The sequence below is a fragment of the Danio aesculapii genome, chromosome 5, assembly GCF_903798145.1.
Source record: "Danio aesculapii chromosome 5, fDanAes4.1, whole genome shotgun sequence".
Taxonomy (NCBI): Eukaryota; Metazoa; Chordata; class Actinopteri; order Cypriniformes; family Danionidae; genus Danio; species Danio aesculapii.
The window spans coordinates 4,952,562-4,977,105 of record NC_079439.1 but is presented as its reverse complement, the minus strand read 5'-3'; the positions used below and the strand labels follow the sequence as shown (position 1 = coordinate 4,977,105).

Sequence of the window (24,544 nt, the reverse complement as noted above, 5' to 3'; positions counted from 1 at the left end):
GTGCTTGGTGCTCTGAAGCGCCGACCAGACGGTAACAGTTCGAACAGGTAGTGTGCTGGGTGTGAGGGGTCCAGAGTGATTTTGCGAGCCCTTTTACTCACTCTGGAAGAGTACAGTTCTTGAAGTGTAGGAAGGGTTGTGCCAGTGATTCGTTCAGCAGTCCGGACTATTCGCTGTAGTCTACGGAGGTCGGTTTTGGCAGCTGAGCCGAACCAGACGGTGATTGAAGTGCAGAGGATGGATTGGATGGCAGCTGAGTAGAACTGTACGAGCAGCTCCTGTGGCAGGTTGAACTTCCTCAGCTGACGAAGGAAGTACAGTCTCTGCTGGGCTTTCTTCACAATAGAGTCTATATGAATGTCCCACTTCAGATCCTGAGAGATGGTGGTGCCCAGGAACCTGAATGACTCTACTGCAGCCACAGTGCTGTTCATGATGGTGAGTGGGGGGAGTGCAGGGGGGTTTCTCCTGAAGTCCACTATCATCTCCACTGTTTTGAGCGTGTTCAGCTCCAGGTTGTTGTATCTGCACCATAACGCCAGCCTGTTATCATCTGTTATCATCACCTGTGAATCATCTGTTAAGCATTATAAATAGTTAATTCATTACCTGTTCAGCATTAACCCTACCTTAACAGACATTAGTAAGAAGTTACAGCTACTAATGATGTATTCTTGACTTATAAGCACATTTTTAATGTGCTTAATAATTGTATTTTCATACTTTATTACTTATTAATTGTTCATTACTAAATTCAGTATTGCATTATTTACAAACCATTTGTAATTAAGAATAGTTGGTGGCCTTTAGAATCATTCAGAATGAGTTAGTAAATGATTAATAAACTATTTAAGTCAACATCTATATATTTTATTATTCAGGCATACTGTAATGATTATTTTGTATGTTAATAAATGCTTTATTAAGTCAACTTCATCTAGTTTTGTGACCTAATCTAAAGTGAGGACTATTCATACTTAATAAATCCCTTATAAATGACAATTAAACCTCGGTATAAGAATAGCAGGAGTGTTCAAATACAATTAGAAATAAATACAATTAAATAAAATCGGATGAAACAACAACAATATAATAGTTTAACAATATATTATGATATTGCAACATTTCAAAGTAATATAGCGATGTTTAAACTGTACAGTATTTTTATTTAAGTTATTATTTATTTTAGCAAACTTGCAAAGATTTATTGTTTACTTGATACAGGCCCAATCCCAATTCTACCCGTTAGCCCTTACCCTTACCCTTCATTTTGCGCGTGCACATCAAGGCAACCCAGGCTCATTCTGAGAACGTAGTCCCGGGGACATTTCTGGAGACCGCGAAATACGTCCCGGGAGGTACATATTTTTGCAGTTTTTGTTTTCGCGAGTCCGCGAGAGGCCGCTGTGCGCGCTTTTTCCCGCGCCGTTCTCGCGTAAACCCGCTAGAGGCCGCTGTCAAACGACCTTCCGCCTGTCTGCCTGAATGACAGAATGATTGACCGTGCGACCGGCCAATCGGCGGGCTGACCCACCCTCCTCCGTCCCTAAACCCAACCAACGACGATTCTCAAAAGCCGTCCAGAAAAAGAAAAGCCCTCGCCTGATTTTTACCACGTTTTCGGATTTTGACCACATTCTCATCCTGTGACGAACTGGTTCGCTTCATTTTTTTGGATTTTGTTTTTGTTTTCTTACCTGATTTCTGGAACCGCTCTTCCCCGTACTCGAACCCAGGCGGCGTCGTCGTCGTCGTCGTGGTCAGCCCCTCTCTGCGCCTCGAGTCCGCCAGAGTACACGAAGAGCTAACCAGACAAACTGGTTGCAGCGGGAAAGCCCTCCACACGGAGGCGAGCGGCCGGCCCCGCAGCGTTTGCTTAAAAAAATGAAATGCAGCCGTACGTACCCCCGGCTACGTATTTCGCGGTCTCCAGAAACGTCCCCGGGACTACGTTCTCAGAATGAGCCTGGGTTGCATCAAGGGGTAGAGGTGACCCAATTCTCTTTAGCTTGAAAGCGTAGGGCTAAGGGGTAGGGGTATATTGCCGCTTCTGTGACACCTCCCTCACCACCCACGCCCTCAGTTATATCCTCGACCACCCCCCTTCCCCCGGTCCTCACTTTGCTAACGAGTCACTTTCAGGTTGAGGGCGGCATGATCGTCCTTTGCCTAGAGCGGCAGTCCAGCTTGCTCCAGCCCTGATTGCACTTGACTTGCTTAGTTTAAAAAGCTCTGCAGCAAGTTACCTTAAAATGATTACGTAAATGAACTGTATGTGCATAATTATATTTAAAAAAATAGGTTTATTTAACAGTTCCAAGTTGCAAAGTTGAAATACTTACTGTTTTTAAGTAACTCAACTTCTCGCTGTTAGATACTTGTCAGTTAAAAGTACATAAATAAGGTTGACTCAACTTATGTAAGTTTTTGACTCTTCTACAGCATAACAATATGTTTGCAGATACTTCAGAAACATGCACAGTGAATGTTACGCCCCGTCTAGGGGTAAGGACGCAACATGAAAGGGAAGACTACACACACAATGCTGCTTAAGAAAATATATAAAGATTTTATTTTCACAATGATTTTCTCAAACAAAATTTGTCTCTATTTTTTCAACTTCAGGAGTTGACCAGGCCAAAACAATAAACAAAACAATCTAACTTTAAATCCCCTCTAAATCCCCTATTTTCAGCAAAAAGAAAGAAAATAAAATACACTTTCTTACCTTACTCCCTGGTCCACAAAAACAATCAATTAAAAAAAAGTACAAAAGAAAATGGCGTCAAGCTCCCTACTTACTATGTACAAATATTTACAATCAGCAAACAAATCCAAAGGGGGTAAAACATCAGAGTAGTCACTTAACAGGCAGAGGTCAGATTTTCAATGTCAACAAAGCAAGAGTAATGCACTAAATACTTTCACAAACTCCAATTCAACAAATCTAACTAACAAACACACAATTTCTTTCTGTAATCGTAGACACACCACTACCAACCACAAGTGAGCTCAAACAGCTAAACAGGAAGTGACAGAGGAAGTATTTATAGGCAGCCAGGAGTCAGCTGACTAGGCAGGGTGTGGCATCAATTGGAGCAGGGGCAGGACCAAACAAAGGAACAAGCAGCTGCTTCCTGCAGAGAGACACAGAACACTTCTCAAAAATAAAAAGAGCAGTATTAATACATAAAGGGACATAACAGTGAACATACATGTCTATCTGGAAAACAATGCTGAAGTCAGATATTCAGCTTTGAAAATGTGTGTTACGTGCTGGAAGACTGTCTTTGTTTTGGTTGTTTTAACCCGCCCTATGCCAGTTTAGCCAATTATATTTCAGCACCCCGGGTTGCCTTGGTGGAAAACTGCGTATTTCATTCATTCAGTCAGAAAGTCTCTGAAAGAAGATTTAAAACTTAGAAGATTTTACCTTAATTATGTATTCGTAGCCATTATTTATTTATTGGTAGCCATTAAATAAATATATTTTCTCCATCTTTTCACAGTCTAAATATCCACATCACTGAAGGCTTAAGTAACATTGATCTGTCTTGTGTTTCAGGGATCTACCTGCTGGACATCATCTACATCGACTCGGCCTATCCAGCGTCTGACAGCATCATCGAGACGGAGCAGAGAGCCAATCAGATGAACAACATCCTGCGGGTGATCTCTGACCTCCAGATGTCCTGCACATACGGTCAGATTCATTGAAATAAAATACCATGCAGATGTCTTACTGTACATTCACACCGCTGCCATCGGCACTCTGAGGGTCCCAATATGTTTACATGTTGTCAATTCAAGTTTATTTGTATATAGGCATAGAACGATAACCGGTTGAAAGGTTTACCCTGGTTTGATCAAGTCAAGGGGCTCTATTTTAACGATCTAGGTGCAAAGTCCAAAGTGCAGGGCGTAAAAGCATTAAGGATGTGTCTGAACCACTTTTGCTATTTTAAGGACGGAGAAATACGCTCTGCAACGTGGTGCATGGTCTAACAGGGTTGAGCTTATTCTCCTAATAATTTATGGGTGGGTTTTGAGAATAAACCAATCAGAGTCTCATCTCACATTCCCTTTAAGAGTCAGTTGTGTTGTGCCATGATGCATTTGCTATTTACTTGTCAGACTTTGTAATTGGAAAAACTGAACGCTTCGCTAGTGAGAAAACAGTTAAACAGAGCATCTGCAGCACGAGGATAAAGAACGAGCCTCCTCCATTCAGCCTCTTTACTTTCTCTTTCGTGGATAAGGAAACGGTGTTGTACGCACTACATTGAAGACATCCATTAGCCTACGTAATTAATTTTGTTTGTTAAGCACAAAGATTTGCTTCAAAACTATTTCAAAATTCAGTTCTAATTTCCAGCAAATGAACAAATGAACAATGATAACGAAGTGTGGTCAAAAAACTGAGGTGTATCCAAACACATGTCTTGTTTTTATGCCCCATATGGTCTAAAACCTGACAGGTGGGCAAATCTAAGCTTGTTTTTAATAAAACAAATTTAAATATGCAAATAATAATAATAATAATAATATTATACTAAAGCAAGTTGTCATAAATAAACTGAATATAACCCCCCGAGGCGAAGGCATGGAGGCTGTGATTTTCATATTTATGTAGAAAATAATAATTGTTGTAATATTTTAATGCTTTAATTCTTTTTCATTTATAAAGATATTTGTGTATTGCTGTACATCCTGTGTGTGTTAAGCACTGTGTTTTCTGCGCTGGACTTTAGAGCAGCTTTCAGCTGGTTTATTTCACAGTCTACTTTAGTTCCTCAAAATAGCAACTCACCAACATTGCGCCTTAACACACCTCTTGTCTAGACGACACACCCATGAGTCTACAAAGCGGCGGCAATGGATTTACTATTTAAACAACGTGGTAGAAAATGTGAAAATTAAGGTTGCGCTAGTCTGAAAATAGCAACACATCGGGGCAAACACGTCTTGCGCCTTATTGTGCCGGGTGTATGATAGGGCTCTAGGTTTTAAAACCGCTAATATTTTCTGTTATACCATTCCTATAGTATATGTAATTTTTTTTTATGACTATTTGATTTCGTTTTTTAGAGCAACTGTATCTCCAGCAGAAAAAGACTCTTCAAATCAAAAGCTACTGATCAGCCCATGATTCAGGAAACACCTGAAGAACAAATCTCTAATATACCAACATCCAGCCTGCTACAGAGCTGAACAGTGCAGTGGCTTTACTTTATAGCCACAGAAAAGACAGATCTCTAAAGATGCCTTTCTACGATGTAGAGAAATCTGTGTTTTTGAAACTAGTGAAGACAGCAGAAGTCAATGATCTATTTTAATGATTTAGCCTGACTTGTTTACAATGGTCTAAACATATACATGTATATAAGAAATAATATCTAGAGAAATAAGTCTGTAAAATAACAGAAAATGTGCTGCAGTTTATTACAAGGTGTTTGTAGCGTAATATAGAACACCAACACAGACAATATAGCGCTGAACACTATTAAACATGTTCATAAAAGTCACTTTTCCAACTTTTTGTCAATGATCAAGGTCTAATAATACCATTCAAAAGCAGAAATAAACGGGGAGAAATAAAAACATGATTTAAAAAATACGGAAAAATGCTCATTCATTCATTCATTTTCCTTCGGCTAAGTCCCTTTATTTATCAGGGGTCGCCACAGCAGAATGAACCGCCAACTATTCCAGCATATGTTTTGCACAGCTGATGCCCTTCAAGCTGTAACCCAGTACTGGGAATCACCCATACACACTCATTCACACACACACATTCGTACACTATGGCCAATGTAGTTTATTCGACCGAAGCACCTGGAGGAAACCCACGCCAACATGGGGAGAACATGCATACTCCACACAGAAATGCCAACTGACCCAGCCGGGACTCGAACCAGTGACCTTCTTGTTGCGAGACGACCACGTCACCTGGAAAAATGCTCATTTACGGATATTTTTTTATTAAATGTAGTATGTTGAAAAGAGCATGCCAAAGGTTCCTAGTGCGCTATTTCTGGTAGAAATTCAAAGTGTAGAACCTAATATTGCCCACAATACATTGTGCATGAATTCAATCAGAACTACAAACTAATTGGGTGAAAAAAGTGTAAACAAACTACAAACATGGCAGACGCGTGAGACCAACCATCAAGTAGAGAGGCTTTGGTAAAGTTGTTCGAATGACCAATGTCTAATAAACCGGAAAATATTGAAATCATGTATTCAGTGTTACATTTTATCTGCTACAACAAAGTGAACTTCTGTAAAAACGGCTTTCAACATTAACTTCTGAATGCATATCTATCCAAACACCTGAGGAGATTTCTCTGCATGAAAGACTCATGAATGTCAGATTAACGCACAGCTGAATCTCAAAATAAGGTAGGACATTATATATGAAATAAATGTGGATGATGTGTCGAGATGATTGACAGGCGGCATAACTTAGCAACATAACGGTCCGTTAATGAGGAAGTCGTTTGTCCCAAAATCTGCACACTCCTCCATTACACACTCAAATGTATGTACTTTATCTTCACTAAAAAATACAGTTGAAGTCAAAATATTCTGTGAAATATTTTATTCTTTTTCAAATATTTCCCAAATGATGTTTAACAGAGCAAGGAATTTTTCACAGTATTTCCTATAATATTTTTTCTTCTGGAGAAAGTCTTATTTGTTTTATTTCGGCTAGAATAAAAGCAGCTTTAATTTTTTTTAACCAATTTTATTAGCCCCTTTTAAGCAATATTTGTTTTGTCATATCTACAGAACAAACCACTGTTATACAATGGGCCCTATCATATATTATCAACAAATCTATTTGCATCACTTTGTGGACTCATGGGTGTGCTGGTCTATAAAGGAGGTGTGTTAAGGTGCATTGTTGGTGCGTTGCTATTTTGAGGAACTGAAATAGACTGCACCATTGACCAACTAAAAGCTGTTCTAAAGTCCAGCAGAGCGCGTTAGTTATGCACCTATGCAGGTCCAAATGCTTACACATTGCTTAACACACACAGGATGTACAACAACACACAAATATCTTTACAGATGAAAACAATAAAAGGATTTTAATATTTTACAAAAATTATCATTTACTACATAGATATAAAAAACACTATCTACAAAACTTCTTCACTTCAGGGGGACAATTCGCATTTTTATTATATAGTTATTATAATAATAATAATAATAATGATAATATTAATAATAATAATAATAATTATTATTATTATTATTATTATTATTATTATTATTATTATTATTATTATTATTTATTATTATTATTATTATTATTATTATTATTATTATTATTATTATTATTATTATTATTATTATTATTATTATTATCTGCATATTTATGTTTGTTTTAATATAAACAAGTTTAGATTTGTCCACCTGTCGGGTTTTGGAGTCGTCTGCATCACCATATGGGGCATAAGAACAGGATGTGTGTTTGGATATAACTCAGTGTTTGACCACCCTTCATTATTATTGTTCATTTATTCATTTGCTGGAAATTTAGAAATAGTTTTGAAACAAATCTTTGTGCTTAATAAACAGAATTAAATATGGAGGCTAATGGATGTCTTTAGTCGAGTGAGATTCCACCGTTTCCTCACTCCACCAAAGTAAAGGAGTGAAGTAAAGAGAAAGTTAAGAGGCTGAATGGAGGAGGCTCGTTCTTTATCCTCCCACTGCAGATGCTCTGTTTAACTGTTTTCTAGCTAGTCAAGTGTTCAGTTTTTCCATTCATTTTTTACACTTACAAAGTCCACCATATGAATAGCAAATGTGCCACGGCGCAACACAACTGACTCCTAAAGGGAATGTGAGATGAAACTCTGATTGGTTTAATGCACGTTATGCTCAAAACACACCCAGAAATCATTAAGAGAACAAACACAACCCTGCTAGACCAGGCGCCAGGCTGCAGAGTGTATTTCTCAGTCCTTAAAATAGCAAAAGTGGATTCGGACACACCATTAATGCTTTTGAACTATGTGCTTTAGACTCTGTGCCTAGATCATTAAAACAGAGCCCAATGACTTGCCTAATTACCCTAACTTGCATAATCCTTTAAATGTCACTTTAAGCTGAAAACTAGTGTATTGAAAACTATCTAGTCAAATATTGTGTGCTGTCGTCATGCAAAGATAAAATAAATCATTATTAGAAATTATTTAAAGGGCACATAGTTTACCCCTTTTTTAAGATTTAATATTAATATTATGGTTCTTCTGAGTGTGCCAGTTTAGTTCAAAACACAGTTCAGATTGTTCTATTATAATGTGTTAAAAGTGTCATGTTGGGGGCGTGTCCACAGCTCACTGTTTTAGGGGTGTGTTGCTTCACATGAAAATGAGTTTCGACTTCCCGCCCAACGTAACAAGGGGGCGGAGCCAAAAGCTTCCCCGATTTGTGTTTGGCAACAGACAGGCAGACAGAGAGAAGCAACGTGAGTGAGAGGACCAGCATTCAGCCGTACATGTACGAGTCGGACACAGACCAAGCAGAGACTACAAAATCATGTGTCTTTGTATAGTTTTACAGCCAACTAGTGCTAGTTTAAAGTTCTGAGCTTGTACACCGAGACTAATAACCACGCACACTGAATTAACTTTGACTGATTCACTCAGAGCTGCGACACAGCACACCAGACATGCACATTCAGATGTTATTTAAAATGAAACTATTCAGGTGGTGCTCTGTGGTGCGGCAGAAATATGAAGTGTCCCAAGTCGTGGCTGGGCGCCGCAAACAGCCGCTAACTTAAGGCGTTGGTGTGTGTACCTTGATAGAAACCTATGTTTACAATTCTAAAATGCACGGCGCTGTGCGTCACTGAGAGGCGCTTCTGGTGTGCGACCTGCAGGCAAGTTCGTTATTTTATTTCCAATAGACGGACGCGCACGTGAGGCAACGCACTCACACTTTCCAGCTGCACCTATTTAAGATCACAGGGAGCTTCTGTGACCGCGAGAAATGCAAACGACTGAAGTTTAAGGTAGACACAATGAGAAGTACACATGTTTGCACACCCACCTAAAGTTACAAACCAATAATTCCGATGAGAGTAATCATGTGATAAATGTTGATCTTGTGTTGATCCCAATGAGCCTTACATCTAAAAACAGAGCAAGGGTGTTCCTTTGGTGATATCGCTTTGACTCACACGCTGAAAATGACGGACGTGAAACAACAAACTGAGGATATGGTGATGCGCGCCTGTCAATCAATATTGGTGGGCGGGGGGACCGCACTCCTACGTCAAGTTGCGGTCGATCTGAAAAACGCTATAATTGGTCCACCGTTTCTATGTTGTTAAATTTTAAAAAAAGGACTGTGTGTGTTTATATCACCCCAATATGACGGTCTATACACTATACCTACACACATGTCTGTCCAAACAGCTTGAAAAGTAGATTTTTCACCATAGGTGCCCTTTAATACTATTATGTTTAAAAATGTTTAGAAATTGTAGAAAAAAGTAAATACAGGAGGGCTAATAATTCTGACTTTAATAGTACATGCTTTTAAGACGTAGTTTATCATGTGAATTGGGACTCAGCAGCTTATAATTTTTTTCTACAGCAGTACATATGTGTATATGAACATGCAGTCGTCTGACCCTTGACCCCTGCATCTCTCACAGATCACCTCGTGACACTCCCGCATGTGCAGAAGTATCTGATGTCCGTCCGCTACATTGAGGAGCTCCAGAAGTTTGTGGAAGATGACAACTTCAAGTAAGTGGAGTCTCAAAGGTAAACCCTAGCCTGTTGTAAGCACAATAATGACTTTAGCAGGACGCATGGAGGGCACAAGCCCAAAGAGAGGGCCAACTGTCGGACAAACTGATGATTTAAGGCCCAGCGAACAGGAAAGAGCGGATGATTGCATTTGTTTTCCCATATATGAACATCCCTAGGCATTTGACCCTGGGAATTCAGGGGTCACCGCTTTTATAGGCAAACAAACACGGTGATTAGATTTTTGGGTGGTCGGCACAGTAAGAAGCAAAGTCATCGCATAAATGTGGCGAAAGTGTAACCGCCTTTAGACATTTTGATTGTGCCATTAAATAGCGTTTTGCACAGATGCAATGTGTTTTTATTAAAAACTCTGGGTGTTCTGTGAGTTTGAGCAAGAGGAGATGGCATTGCTTAAGCTCAGCAGGGTTCGAGATGAGTGAGTCCAAACACATGGTGCAATGAGATTATTAATGCTTGTGTGCAATCGTTTCAGACCATATAATTTGCTCCTAGAGTGGTTGAACATGCAGCTATTAGTTCAGCAGCTTCCAGCTATTCAGTGCCAGTGATGTTGTTTTAATTGCAATATTTAGCATGAGAGAATTTTTGCAGTTTCAGAAAGCGATGAGGATTTTTAGACATCTTTGTATTGTTTGTATATTAGAGCCAACTGTATGAAATAAATACTGGTGTTTCATGTACAATTGAGAGCAAAATTATTACCAATTTTCACTGTATTTTGCTGTAATATTTTTTTTCGGCTACAATAAAAGCAGTTTTTAATTTTTTAAAACTATTTTAAGGTCAATATTATTGACTTTGACTGCACAGACCAAAAAAAAGAAAAACAATGTTCAAAATGTTTGACACAAAAATATCTGACTCATTTTGTGCTGTTCTTTTATTTTGAGGTTCACTTATAATATTTTCAACTTTTTAACATCTAAATAGACTCAGAAGTAAACACCCACTGCTCTGATTGGCTAACAGTTTTGTATATTAACAATACTATCTGGATTATAAGGAAAAGCAGGCATTGATTTTCTGAGGAGGCGGAGCTTATGCACCCTATTACATCATAGATTTAAACATTCTTGTTTAGTCAAATTGCCTTCGATATAAGCAATTTTTGGGGGGAACATTACAACATTTTTTAACACCTAAACATAATAATTTAGAAGTAATTGACTATTTTCTGTGCTGTTTTATCATCAAAATCTTTGTTTGAATGGTCGTGGCCAATTGTAGATTCAGAAGTAAACACCCACTGCTCTGATTGGTTTATAGTTTTGCAATTTAACAGGGCTAAGTGGAGTATAAAGGAAAGTAGGCATTGATGTTCTGAGGAGGCGGAGCTTATGCACCCTATTACATCATAGATTTGAACATTCTTGTTTAGTCAAACTGCCCTCGATATAAGCAATTTTTTGAGAGAACATTACGACGTTTTTTAACACCTAAAACATAATAATTTAGAAGTAATTGACTATTTTCTGTGCTGTTTTTATCAAGAGAAAACTTTGTTTGAATGGTCGTGGCCAATTGTAGATTCAGAAGTAAACACTCACTGCTCTGATTGGCTCACAGTTTTGCAAATTAACAATACAAAATGGACTACAAAGGAAAACTAGATATTGCATTTCTGAGGAGGCGGAGCTTATCCACATTATTACATCATAGATTTGAACATTCCAGAACCTGTTGTTTAATCAGACTGCGTTCAGTATAAGCTGTTTTTGAGAGAACATTACGACGTTTTTTAACACCTAAAACATAATAATTTAGAAGTAATTGACTATTTTCTGTGCTGTTTTATCATCAAAACGCTTTGTTTGAATGGTCATGACCAATTGTAGATTCAGAAGTAAACTCTCACTGCTCTGATTGGCTCACAGTTTTGCATATTAACAATACAAAATGGACTACAAAGAAACTAGATTTTGCATTTTTGAGGAGGCGGAGCTTATCCACATTATTACAACATAGATTTGAACGTTCCAGAACCTGTTGTTTAATCAGACTGCTTTCAATATAACCTGTTTTTGAGAGAACATTAAGACATTTTTTAACATCTAAAACATCATAATTTAGAAGTAATTGACTATTTCCGTTATTCTTTTAACACTTATCACCTAAACGCTTTGTTTGAATGGGCATGGCCAACGGTGGACTCAAAGTAAACGCCCACTGCTCTGACTGGCTTATAGTTTTGTAATTTAACAGGGCTAAATGGAGTATAAAGGAAAGTAGGCATTGATGTTCTGAGGAGGCGGAGCTTATCCACTCTATTACATCAGAGATTTAAACAATGTTGTTTAGTCAAACTGCCCTCAATATAAGCATTTTTTTTTTGAGAACATTACGATGTTTTTTAACACCTAAAACAATAATTTAGAAGTAATTGACTATTTTCTGTGCTGTTTTTATCATCAGAACACTTTGTTTGAATGGTCGTGGCCAGTTGTAGATTCAGAAGTAAACACTCACTGCTCTGATTGGCTCACAGTTTTGCGTATTAACAATACAAAAATGAACTACAAAGGAAAACTAGATATTGCATTTCTGAGGAGGAGGAGCTTATCCACATTATTACATTTGAACATTCCAGAACCTGTTGTTAAATCAGACTGCGTTCAATATAAGCTGTTTTTGAGAGAACATTAAGACATTTTTTAACATCTAAAACATCATAATTTAGAAGTAATTGACTATTTCCGTTATTCTTTTAACACTTATCACCAAAACGCTTTGTTTAAATGGGTGTGGCCAACGGTAGACTCAGAAGTAAATGCCCACTGCTCTTATTGGCTTATAGTTTTGCAATTTAACAGGGCTAAATGGAGTATAAAGGAAAGTAGGCATTGATGTTATGAGGAGGCGGAGCTTATGCACCCTATTACATCATAGATTTGAACATTCTTTTTTAGTCAAACTGCCCTCGATATAAGCAATTTTTTGAGAGAACATTACGACATTTTTTAACACCTAAAACATAATAATTTAGAAGTAATTGACTATTTTCTGTGCTGTTTTATCATCAAAACGCTTTGTTTGAATGGTCATGACCAATTGTAGATTCAGAAGTAAACACTCATTGCTCTGATTGGCTCACAGTTTTGTGTATTAACAATACAAAATGGACTACAAAGGATAACTAGATATTGCATTTCTGAGGAGGCGGAGCTTATCCACATTATTACATCATAGATTTGAACATTCCAGAACCTGTTGTTTAATCAGACTGCTTTCAATATAACCTGTTTTTGAGAGAACATTAAGACATTTTTTAACCCCTAAAACATCATAATTTAGAAGTAATTGACTATTTCCGTTATTCTTTTAACACTTATCACCAAAACGCTTTGTTTGAATGGGCGTGGCCAACGGTAGACTCAGAAGTAAATGCCCACTGCTCTTATTGGCTTATAGTTTTGCAATTTAACAGGGCTAAATGGAGTATAAAGAAAAGTAGGCATTGATGTTATGAGGAGGCGGAGCTTATGCACCCTATTACATCATAGATTTGAACATTCTTTTTTAGTCAAACTGCCTTTGCAATAAGCAATTTTTTGGGGGAACATTACGACGTTTTTTAACACCTAAAACATAATAATTTAGAAGTAATTGACTATTTTCTGTGCTGTTTTATCATCAAAACGCTTTGTTTGAATGGTCGTGGCCAACGGTGGACTCAGAAGTAAACGCCCACTGCTCTGACTGGCTTATAGTTTTGCATATCAACAGGGCTAAATGGAGTATAAAGGAAAGTAGGCATTGATATTCTGAGGAGGCGGAGCTTATCCACTCTATTACATCAGAGAGTCGAACATTCCAGAACCTTTTGTTAAGTCAGACTGCCTTCAATATAGCTGTTTTTGGAGAGATGACAAAGATATATTTTTAAACACCTAAAACATAATAATTGAGAAGTTATTGACTATTTTTGGTGCTGTTTTTAATCCTTATCATCAAAACGCCTTGTTTGAATGGGTGTGGCCAATTGTAGACTCTGAAGTAAATGCCCACTGATATTAACAATAGTAAATGCACTATAAAGGAAAAGTAGGCATTGGTTTCCTAAGGAGGCGGAGCTTATCCACCATATTATATTCTAGAGTCGAAGATTCCAAAACCTGTTGTTTAGTTAGACTTCCTTCGATATAAGCTGTTTTTAGAGAGACTTCAAAGTTTTGAGTTGTGAAACTTGCAGGATGTTTTTATAATACTATGAGCTCTTATTTGCGAAAAGATAGAGAGAATTTATTTTTCTCATTTCATGACCCCTTTAATACTCATTTCCAATAGAAAGCAGTTGTTCTTCTGGTCTTAGTGTGAACTTGTGCTCTCCATTCTCCTCATTAACTGCTCTGTGTAGTAAATGAGTGAATCAGTAGTTGAGTAAATTGAGTTAAAGAGGCTGTGATTTGAGTGTTTAGACTGCAGAATGAATGATCAGCTATTATTACTGGCACATGCTGTATATGAAGTACATTACAGATACTGAAAGCTCAAAAACGTGATCTTGAGTCCAGTATCCACTGTGTTCGTCTGCTATAGCAATCATTTTAGTGCATAATTATGGAATATTATCTTGTGTCGGGTTGCTAGATTGTAAATATCCTTCATCCATTTGTCAGACGTCAACTTGAAGCTAAAACATAATGTACCTGTATGGGAACCAAATGGCATTTCTCTCGGTTTCCTGGGAAAAGCTGAGACATAAACACATCCTGATATCTTTCACTGAGCTCGTCTGAAATGATGGTTTTCTTGGATTGGGTCCATGTTGTGAGGACGGATAATGACATCAGTAAATGTCTTTTTAATCAGGCTTAAGTATGTGATAGCAGAAAATACATCTGTCACACATCACATGTCTCATAATTAGCATTGGGGAGAAACTAAATACTTGGACTTAAACTAGAAACCAGACTACAACCAATGAAGAAAAAATAAATAAATAAATAAAATTATTGTTATTATTGTTTTAAAACATAGTTTTTTGTTTTGTTTAGTTTTTTCATTTTATTAATATTTTTAATATACATTTTTAATATACATACTTTTTTTAAATCTGTCTCACACTGTAAAAAATCGCATGGATTCAAATTAACATTAAGTCATTTTAGTAGTTTAGTAATTGTCATTACTAACTGATTATATAACTTTTTTAGTGCGTATATACAGTAAATGTCTAAAATATATCTTATTTTGTAAAAGTTAAATTTAATTCAAATGAATTATATTAAGTTAGTGTCATTTCATGTTACATTTTTACATATTTTAAGTTGTTTTAAGAAAAAGGCATGTCTTTGTTTAAGTAACTTTTTCTATCTTTCTAATTCTAATCTAAGCTTTTTGCATATTTGCTTGTTTGCACTCACCGGCCACTTTATTAGGTACACCTTACTAGTACTGGGTTGGACCCCTTTTGCCTTCAGAACTGCTTTAATCCCTCGTGGCATAGATTCAACAAGGTACTGGAAATATTCCTCAGAGATTTTGCTCCATATTGACATGATAGCATCACGCAGTCGCTGCAGATTTGTCGGCTGCACATCCATGATCCGATTCTCCTGTTCCACCACATCCCAAAGGTGCTCTATTGGATTGAGGTCTGGTGACTGTGTAGGCCATTTGAGTACAGTGAACTCATTGTCATGTTCAAGAAACCCGTCTGAGATGATTCACGCTTTATGACATGGTGCGTTATCCTGCTGGAAGTAGCCATCAGATGATGGGTACACTGTGGTCATAAAGGGATGGACATGGTCAGCAATAATACTCAGGTAGGCTGTGGCGTTGACTCGATGCTCAATTGGTACAAATGGTCCCAAAGTGTGGCAAAAAAATACCCCCCACACGATTACACCACCACCAGCCTGAACCATTGATACAAGGTTGGATGAATCCATGCTTTCATGTTGTTGACGCCAAATTCTGAGCCGACCATCCGAATGTCGCAGCAGAAATTGAGACTCAGTTATTTTATTTATTTTTTCCACCAATTTCTGTTATTTCTAATTTCTTCTTTTTTCAACACATTTTTAAACATAATAGTTTTAATAACTCATTTCTAATAACTGATTTATTTTATCTTTGACATGATGACAGCACATAATATTTATTATTTGACAGTAAATAAATATTTTTCAAGACACTTCTATACAGCTTAAAGTGACATTTAAAGGCTTAACTAGATTAATTAGGTTAACTAGGCAGGTTAGGGTAGTTATTGTAATAATTATGCAAGTTATTGTATAATGATGCTTTGTTCTGTAGACTATTGAAAAAATATATAGCTTAAAGGGGCTAATAATATTGACCTTAAAATGGTTTAAAAAAATTTAAAACTGCTTTTTTTTCTAGCCGAAATTAAAAAAGAAAAAAAAATTCCAGAAGAACATTTTTTTTTTCAGAGGAAAAAATATTATCAGACATACTGTGAAAATTTCCTTGCTCTGTTAAACATCATTTGGGAAATATTTAAAAAAAAAGAAAAGAAAATTCAAAGGGGGGCTAATAATTCTGACTTCAAGTGTGTGTGTGCGTGCGTGCGTGCGTGCGTGTGTGTGTGTATATATATAATATATAATATAAAAATTTAACTTTCAATAAAATATAAAGTCTGTATGACACCTATATATATATATATATATATATATATATATATATATATATATATATATATATATATATATATATATATATATATATATATATATATAGGTGTCATACAGACTTTATATTTTATTGAAAGTTACATTTTTATGTGTATGAAAAGAAATGACTGAATCAAATATATTTTTAAACTTATGTTTAAAGTTTGATATAACAAAATACTCACACTGTAAGCTGCATAAACAATCTTTGGTGACTGGCTTTTGTCATCCTCAATGCATTTCAACTTTCAAAACATCACAAGAAATTGCAGAAATATTGACAGTGCATAAAATATTACTAGTTAGTTTGCAAGATACTAGTATTTAGCTTAAAGTGCGTTAACTAAGCAAGTCAATGGACAACAGTGGTTTGTTTTGTATAGACAATTTTCTTTGTATAGAAATTTCATAGGGAGCTAATAATATTGACCTTAGCAGTTTTTTGACGTGAGGAGAAATACTTTAAAAGCATAAGGAGAAAATTGCCTTGCACTGGCTAATAATTGTAATAATAATAATAATTATATATATATATATATATATATATATATATATATATATATATATATATATATATATATTTTTTTTTTTTTTTTTTTTAACTATTATATATTTATACATTTTATTTAGGAGTGTTTGTAATGTGCCGTTTTGTTAATGAAGGCATTTTATTCTAATCGTTTTGCATGTGTGTGTTTTTATGATGGGAGTTTCTCTCTCGCGTGTTATTTGTGGTCTGCAGTATCTGCGGTCTCCAGGGTGTTTTTTGCAGATCTCAGGGCTGCTTTTATAGTGGTTTTGATGGGCTGAGCTCCAGATCTGCTGGATCTGGGTGGGTTTCATGTGGTCTGCATGGTGACGTTTGGTTCGTGACCCCGTTTCGTTTCCATTCGTGAATTGGATCCAGGAATAAGTTTTATATCCTGACTGATAAACCCCTTGTCACACTTTCTGTTTCCACGCCAGGATTCGGGATGTGTTGTGGTATACCTGTTGTGTTTACATCTCTCAGTTTTGATTTATTCTAGAATATAGTTTTCATGAGGTAAACATTTTAGTTCACATTTTGTTTACATTTTTGAGTTTTAATTAGTCTTGTCAAGTTTATATCTAACAATCTAGATTTTTGTTTTGTTTCACAGTTTGCCATTTACATCTGCCACTTTTGACTATTTGTATCAAATTTTTCGAGCATTTATAGCAATTAATATAAATAAATATAAATATCCTGCTCGCTTTCTGATCCTAGTCTACCAAGTTCTCTTACACCCCTTTGATCGGTCACACCCTCAACAAAAACAGCTGTGATTGGCTCTTGCGTGCTGCGCTCTTCACAGATGAGTGACACTGATAAGCGGCAGGGGCGATCACAGCTGATCCATGACAAGGTGGAGAATACTCTGCAGGCAAGCGCTCGTGTCTGTATCCAGAAGTATCGCTTTAACAGCCGAGAGAAGAGGAAAAGTCACGCCAGCAGGTCAAATGGGCCCACAGTGAGTGAGAGAGAGAGAGAGAGAGTACTTTCATTCTCTCAATCGCAGTGAAATAGGGGCTTCTGCTGTAAGTGTCAGTGAAATCCTGATCCAGCAAACACACACGCAGTGAAATTGTGCACAGTTTCTGTGTTTTTAAGTAGTTGGAGTGTTGTAAATACTCGTGCTCGCCTCCCTCACCATTGTAAGCATCGGAGACATAGCGCATATGAGATAAATGACATAAGTACACAATAACCGGTTATGATTATTACTGAACCGATACCGAATTGTCCGCGTCTGCATCGTGGTGCACTGAAGAAACAATTAATTTTGACACCCCTATATATTGTGCACTAATTTGTTTCTAAAGCTAGATGCATCGAACTCAATCTAAAGCTAGAGGCACTAACAGAAACCTGGTTTAAACCACACACATTACATGTCCTTGAAAGAGCCTTGGCCTGAAAGATATCATTCTAAACACGAGCCTCGTCTTAAAGGAAAAGGTCGAGGCGTTGGCATGATATATAATAATATTTTAATTGTCATTCAGCGATTTGGCTACAAATATACACTCACCGGCCACTTTATTAGGTACACCTTACCAGTACCGGGTGGAACCGCCTTTTGCCTTCAGAATTGCCTTAATCCTTCGTGGCATAGATTCAACAAGCTACTGGAAATATTCCTCAGAAATTTTGCTACATATTGACATGAGAGCATCACGCAGTTGCTGCAGATTTGTCGGCTGCACATCCATGATGCGAATCTCCCATTCCACCACATCCCAAAGGTGCTCTATTGGATTGAGATATGGTGACTGTGGAGGCCATTTGAGTACAGTGAACTCATTGTCATGTTCAAGAAACCAGTCTGAGATGATTCACGCTTTGACATGGTGCGTTATCCTGCTGGAAGTAGCCATCAGAAGATGAGTACACTGTGGTCATAAAGGAATGGACATGGTCAGCAACAATACTCAGGTAGGCTGTGGTGTTGACACCATGCTCAATTGGTTCTAATGAGCCCAAAGTGTGCCAAGAAAATACCATGCCCACACCATTACACCATCAACACCAGCCTGAACCATTGATGCAAGGCAGGATGGAGCCATGCTTTCATGTTTCTGACACCAAATTCTAACACTACCATCTGAATGTTGCAGCAGAAATTGAGACTCATCAGACCAGGCAACGTTTTCTATTGTCCAATTTTGGTGCACCTGTGCAAATTTAAGCCTCAATTTCCTGATCTTGACTGGAGTGGCACCCGTTGTCGTCATCCGCTGCTGAAGCCCATCCACCTACTACACTAAGACACTGAACTGAACTAAACTGAACTTCAGCTAGACTGACGCAGTTTAAGTTTACTAGAACTTCTTTGTTAAGCTGCTATGACACAACGTACATTGTAAAAGCGCTATGGAAATAAAGGTGAATTGAAATGGATTAAATTGGTTGAAATAATCCTGTTTAAAATGATCATGTAAAGTTGGAGCTTTTGCCGGTCTATACAGAACTGATTTTTTAGGCACAGTGTATTATGAGATGATCTTTTCTTCAATGGAAACATGTGCTGCTGCTCATTATTTTTCTGCCTACCGTTTGGAAAGTGTCTGAAAGCTCTGTGAATGCAGTCTTGTTAGGGTTTGGAAAAGTTTTTTTAACGTGATCTGGTTTCTGAACTCTCAACCTCTGTGAGACTTCAATCTCATCTGCAGAAATGTGTGTGTTCATTACTGAGAAATGCAGATTTTTCCAGAATGATGGATGACTGTCTTCAGTGTTTTCTCCACACCCTCCTGCCGTCTGACATCCTTCAAACTGTGTGTTATCCAGCAGGAATCTGTGCTTTTTTTTCATCAATCTCCCGAATAATGCGTCAGGTTGTCAAGTTTTAGATTGTTCTTTGTCTATTAGGGGATATGATCTGTCTTGTGTCTTGTTATTTAGTGGGTTTTTTCCTCTGGTGTTGCTATTTTTCCTGGACTGAGGTTTTCCTGCTGATGGGATTTGATCAGGGATTTGATTATTACAGACTTACAGAAGTAATTGATCTATTTTTTCAGTCAAAAAAACAACAACAGCTGTCCAATAGCTGCATTTAGAGGATCAAACTGTCTGTGCTGTATCTTTGTTTGTTCACAGGTCAACAATGTGGATTGGAATTTAGATATTTTTGTCATACTGTTTGTTTCATGGGGCGACGCAGTGGCGCAGTAGGTAGTGCTGTCGCCTCACAGCAAGAAGGTCGCTGGTTCGAGTCTCGGCTGGGTCAGTTGGCGTTTCTGTGTGGAGTTTGCATGCTCTCCCTGCGTTCGTGTGGGTTTCCTCCTGGTGTTTCGGTTTCCCCCGCAGTCCAAAGACATGCGGTACAGGTGAATTGGGTAGGCTAAATTGTCCTTAGTGTATGAGTGTGAATGAATGTGTTTGGATGTACCCAGAGATGGGTTGCAGCTGGATGGGCATTCGCTGCGTAAAACATGTGCTGGATAAGTTGGCGGTTCATTCCACTGTGGCGACCTCGGATTAATAAAGGGACTAAGCCAAAAAGAAAATGAATGAATGTTTGTTTCATTTATTTTTTTTTTTGGTTATGCAATATTTTTTTCTAGACACATTTATTTTATTTCATTTTATTATTTTGTTTAAACTATTTTATTTTATTTTATTTTATTTTATTTTATTTTATTTTATTTTATTTTATTTTATTTTATTTTATTTTATTTTATTTCACGTGAGTGCACAGTCCACTCTCAATTAGTTTATAGAGACAATGTGCAGTGTCTGAATCATTTTTTTAAAATAAATGTTTAAATGAATCATTTTTTAAATGTATGTATATATATATATATATATATATATATATATATATATATTGGGCGATGCGGTGGCGCAGTGGGTATCGCTGTCGCCTCACAGCAAGATTGGTCACTGGTTCGAGCCTCAGCTGGGTCAGTTGGCATTTCTGTGTGGAGTTTGCATGTTCTCCCCGTGTTGGCGTGTGTTTCCTCCGGGTACTCCGGTTTCCCCCACAAGTCCAAAGACATGCGGTATATATGGGTAAGCTAAATTGTCCGTAGTGTATTTGTGTGAATGAGTGTGTATGGATGTTTCCCAGTGGGCTACAGCTGGAAGGACATTGGCTGTGTAAAACATATGCTGGATAATTTGCGGTTCATTCCGCTTTGGAGACCCCGGATTAATAAAGGGACTAAGCTGAAAAGAAAATGATTGGTTGATATATATATATATATATATATATATATATATATATATATATATATATATATATATATATATATATATATATATATATAATTACTGCTACTCTAATATAACCAATCACATTTGCATATTTACATTGATGTTTGTGAATAGTATTATTAATCAATTAATTTATTTATTTATTCAAAGTGACTTCAAAAATATGTAGTTGAAATCAGAATTATTAGCCCCCCCAAAATATTTTTCCCAAATTTCTGTTTAACAGAGAGAAGAGTTTTTTTCAACACATTTATACACATAATAGTTTTAATAAGTAACTAGTTTCTTATAACTTATATAATTTATCATTGCCATGATGACAGCATATAATATTTGACTAGATATTCTTCAACTCAATCTATTCAGTGTAAAGTGACATTTAAAGGCTTAACTAGGTTAATTAGGCAGGTTAGAGTAATTAGGAAGTCATTGGACAACAGTGGTTTGTTCTGTAGATAGTCTATTCACAATCTAACAAATACTGCTTAAGGGGGCTAATAATATTGACTGAAAAATGCTTTTTAAAAAATGTAAAACTGCTTTTAATCCAGCCGAAATAAAAGAAATAAGACTTTCTCCAGAAGAACAAATATTATAGGAAATACTGTGAAAAATTCCTGAATCTGATAAACATCATTTGGGGAATATTTGAAAAAGAAATTTAACAAGAGGGCGAATAATTTTGAGTAGCGAGTAGCATGAGTAGCAGTGCGATATGGCTGTATATCGACACCGGTGGGAGGCATGCATTGGCTCGAGGCTGTAGGCCGAGTACCTTAGTGCCCCACCAGTGACAATATACAGCCATATCGCCCTGCCATAAGTGTGATATTGCTTATGTACAACAGTTCAACGGTATAATCGTGTATAAAAAAGAAAATTAAACATGGAGAGTCTCAAAAATCCTTTTGTACGAGGGACTACTTTCTTCCGCCATTCCTTCATGTCTGCAGCTGACGTCAGGACAGCAGAAACCATTGCTTATTCACCAACGTCACTTTAAAGCTAGTGTTTGAATGATTCTCTAGTGTAATGTCTAAAGTGATGACAAAACAGGTGTTTTTGCTCACATTTTAAGATTATAAGGCTGAACGGCATGAAATGCCATCAGTCTACAGAGATTCCCTAGTATTTCTCTGTTGCAATCAGGATATCACTATAATTAACCCTGAAAAGGCCAAAGCAAACACTAGCAGATTTTTATGGTATAAATACAGCACTTTAACATACAAAAGAGAGAGATCGACTTAGAATATCACTTACCAGTTCTGTAATGATTTGTTCAGCTGTAGTTTGAAATGTACGCCGAGTTTTTCTTCCCTAAAAACTTATTATGCGGTCGCTGTCACCATCTTGTAGCAGTCAACTGTCAATTTCTTTGTTCTGCTGAATGACAGGCTGATGGCCACCGACGTGCTGAATCTAAACAACTACATTCTTGCCCAACAAAGCCTCAAAAGTACATTGTTGTCCAACAGCAGCAATATTTCTCAAACTGTAGTAAGTTGTTTACTTTTCTGCTTGTCTCTCTATGTGGGCGGAGTAATACACCACAACGGTGAAGAGGCTGTTGTGTTATTGCAGAATATCGCACAGTTATCAGCCAATCAGATGCGAGAACCAGACAGAACTGTTGTATAAATAACAATACGTGCATTTCCTGAGAATTGAAGCCTAGTCTTTGACTAAATGTCAGACAGCGTAGAGTTTATAATGAATGTTCTTTCCTAAAGCTCACCCTACATTGTGCCAGAACACTATTATAGGTGATTTTCTGTGCGTTCGGGGTAATGAACTGTAGCTGATAGTGTGGAAATAAGAGATTTCTGTTCAGTTTATGGGATTGTTAACAGCGAGTCCCTTCTGGTCCTCTATAAAACTGTGAAATGTTATCAGGTCCGTTTGGGTTTCTCAATGTCTCCTGTAGGTCAAAAACAGCACCAGTAAAGCCAAACGTGTCTGTGTGTTACTTCACCTCTGAGGCCTGTAAGAGTGTTTTATAGTGAAAGTGTGTTTGAAAGCTGAAGTGGTCACTTTACATACAGATCAGTGGATTTTTAAGTTTATTATTGTTGGAAGAAATTCTTGTTAGTTCGAGTGCTTATATAGTAAACTAGCTATTATTTCTCACTTTGTGTTTGCTTTTTTTTTAAATGATGTTCCTCGTTGTTAGGATGTACCCGGGTGCAGATGCACAAAACCAGTGACGAGGAATAAATTCAGTTCAAGGTGTTTATTAAAGTGCAAAAAAGTTGTGGATTCCCACCAAAACAAAACTGTTTTTTTTTCTGCTAAATTATATACAAAATTTACAGAGTCAATGTGTGCTCTGGCTATGCCAATAGTTAGGCCCAAACACATCAACTATCCACACAAGGAAAAAACTTCCTAAAATGGCCTTCTTCTTCTTCTTTTGTTTTACTGGCAGGCTGGTGTCATATGCACATGCCGCCACCTACAGTTCATATATATATGTATATATATATATATATATATATATATATATATATATATATATATATATATATATATATATATATATATATATATATATATATATATATATATATATATATATATATACTATTATATACTATTATGCTTACCTAAATTTCTCCATCAGGCACTGTGTGTTCAGCTCCTCCTGCTTCCAAACTTAGTCCCTCCGGGTCCTTTTAATACATTTTAATGTCAATTATTTATTACATTCTATCACTCAATCCTGTGTTATATAGATATTGTATTAATACCCTATACCCTAAACTATCCCTATTAACATTTATCCCTGATATATATTCTAAGTTTCTATCTTTATGGCCATTATTATATAAATATTCTATTAATTCCCTCCTCTCTTGTATATATTTCCTGCAGTCAAACATAACATGTTCTACAGTTTCTCTGACTCCACAATGATCACACAAATCATTTTCTTTAACTCCCAGTATTGACATAGTTGAATTTAATCCAGTCTGACCAAGCCTCAGTATAGTTAATATAACTTCTTCCTTTCTGTTTCTACCATATACATTTCTTTTTGTCTCTACAATTTTTTATATTTTATATAGATGCCGTCCCTTCTCGTCTCTGTCCCAGATTCCTTGTCATTCTTTCTTAATATTTTCTTTAATAATAGATTTAATTTCACCTTTTCCTAAGAGAACCTCTAACTTATTACTTTTCAATGCTTCCTTTGCCAGTTTATCAGCCATTTCATTTCCATATATTCCTTTATGCGCAGGTATCCAGCAAAACCCTACTGTCCCTCCTTTCCTTTGTATACGATATAAAATTGTAAATACCTCATAAATCAAATCTTCTCTGGTTGATCTGTGAGTAATTACAGATTTCCTAAAATGGCC

General features: G+C 36.8%; 1 protein-coding gene across 1 annotated transcript in view; it reads left to right on the top strand.

Moving 5' to 3' along the window:
• The first annotated feature begins 2,474 nt into the window (after positions 1 to 2,474).
• The window catches only part of LOC130229901 (ras-specific guanine nucleotide-releasing factor RalGPS1), a 70,116-nt gene continuing 48,046 nt past the window's right edge, over positions 2,475 to 24,544 (top strand). The window contains exons 1-3 of the mRNA XM_056458921.1: positions 2,475 to 2,505; positions 3,566 to 3,703; positions 9,680 to 9,773. Coding sequence (XP_056314896.1) covers positions 2,475 to 2,505; positions 3,566 to 3,703; positions 9,680 to 9,773 — 263 coding nt within the window. The remainder of the gene's footprint in view (positions 2,506 to 3,565; positions 3,704 to 9,679; positions 9,774 to 24,544) is intronic.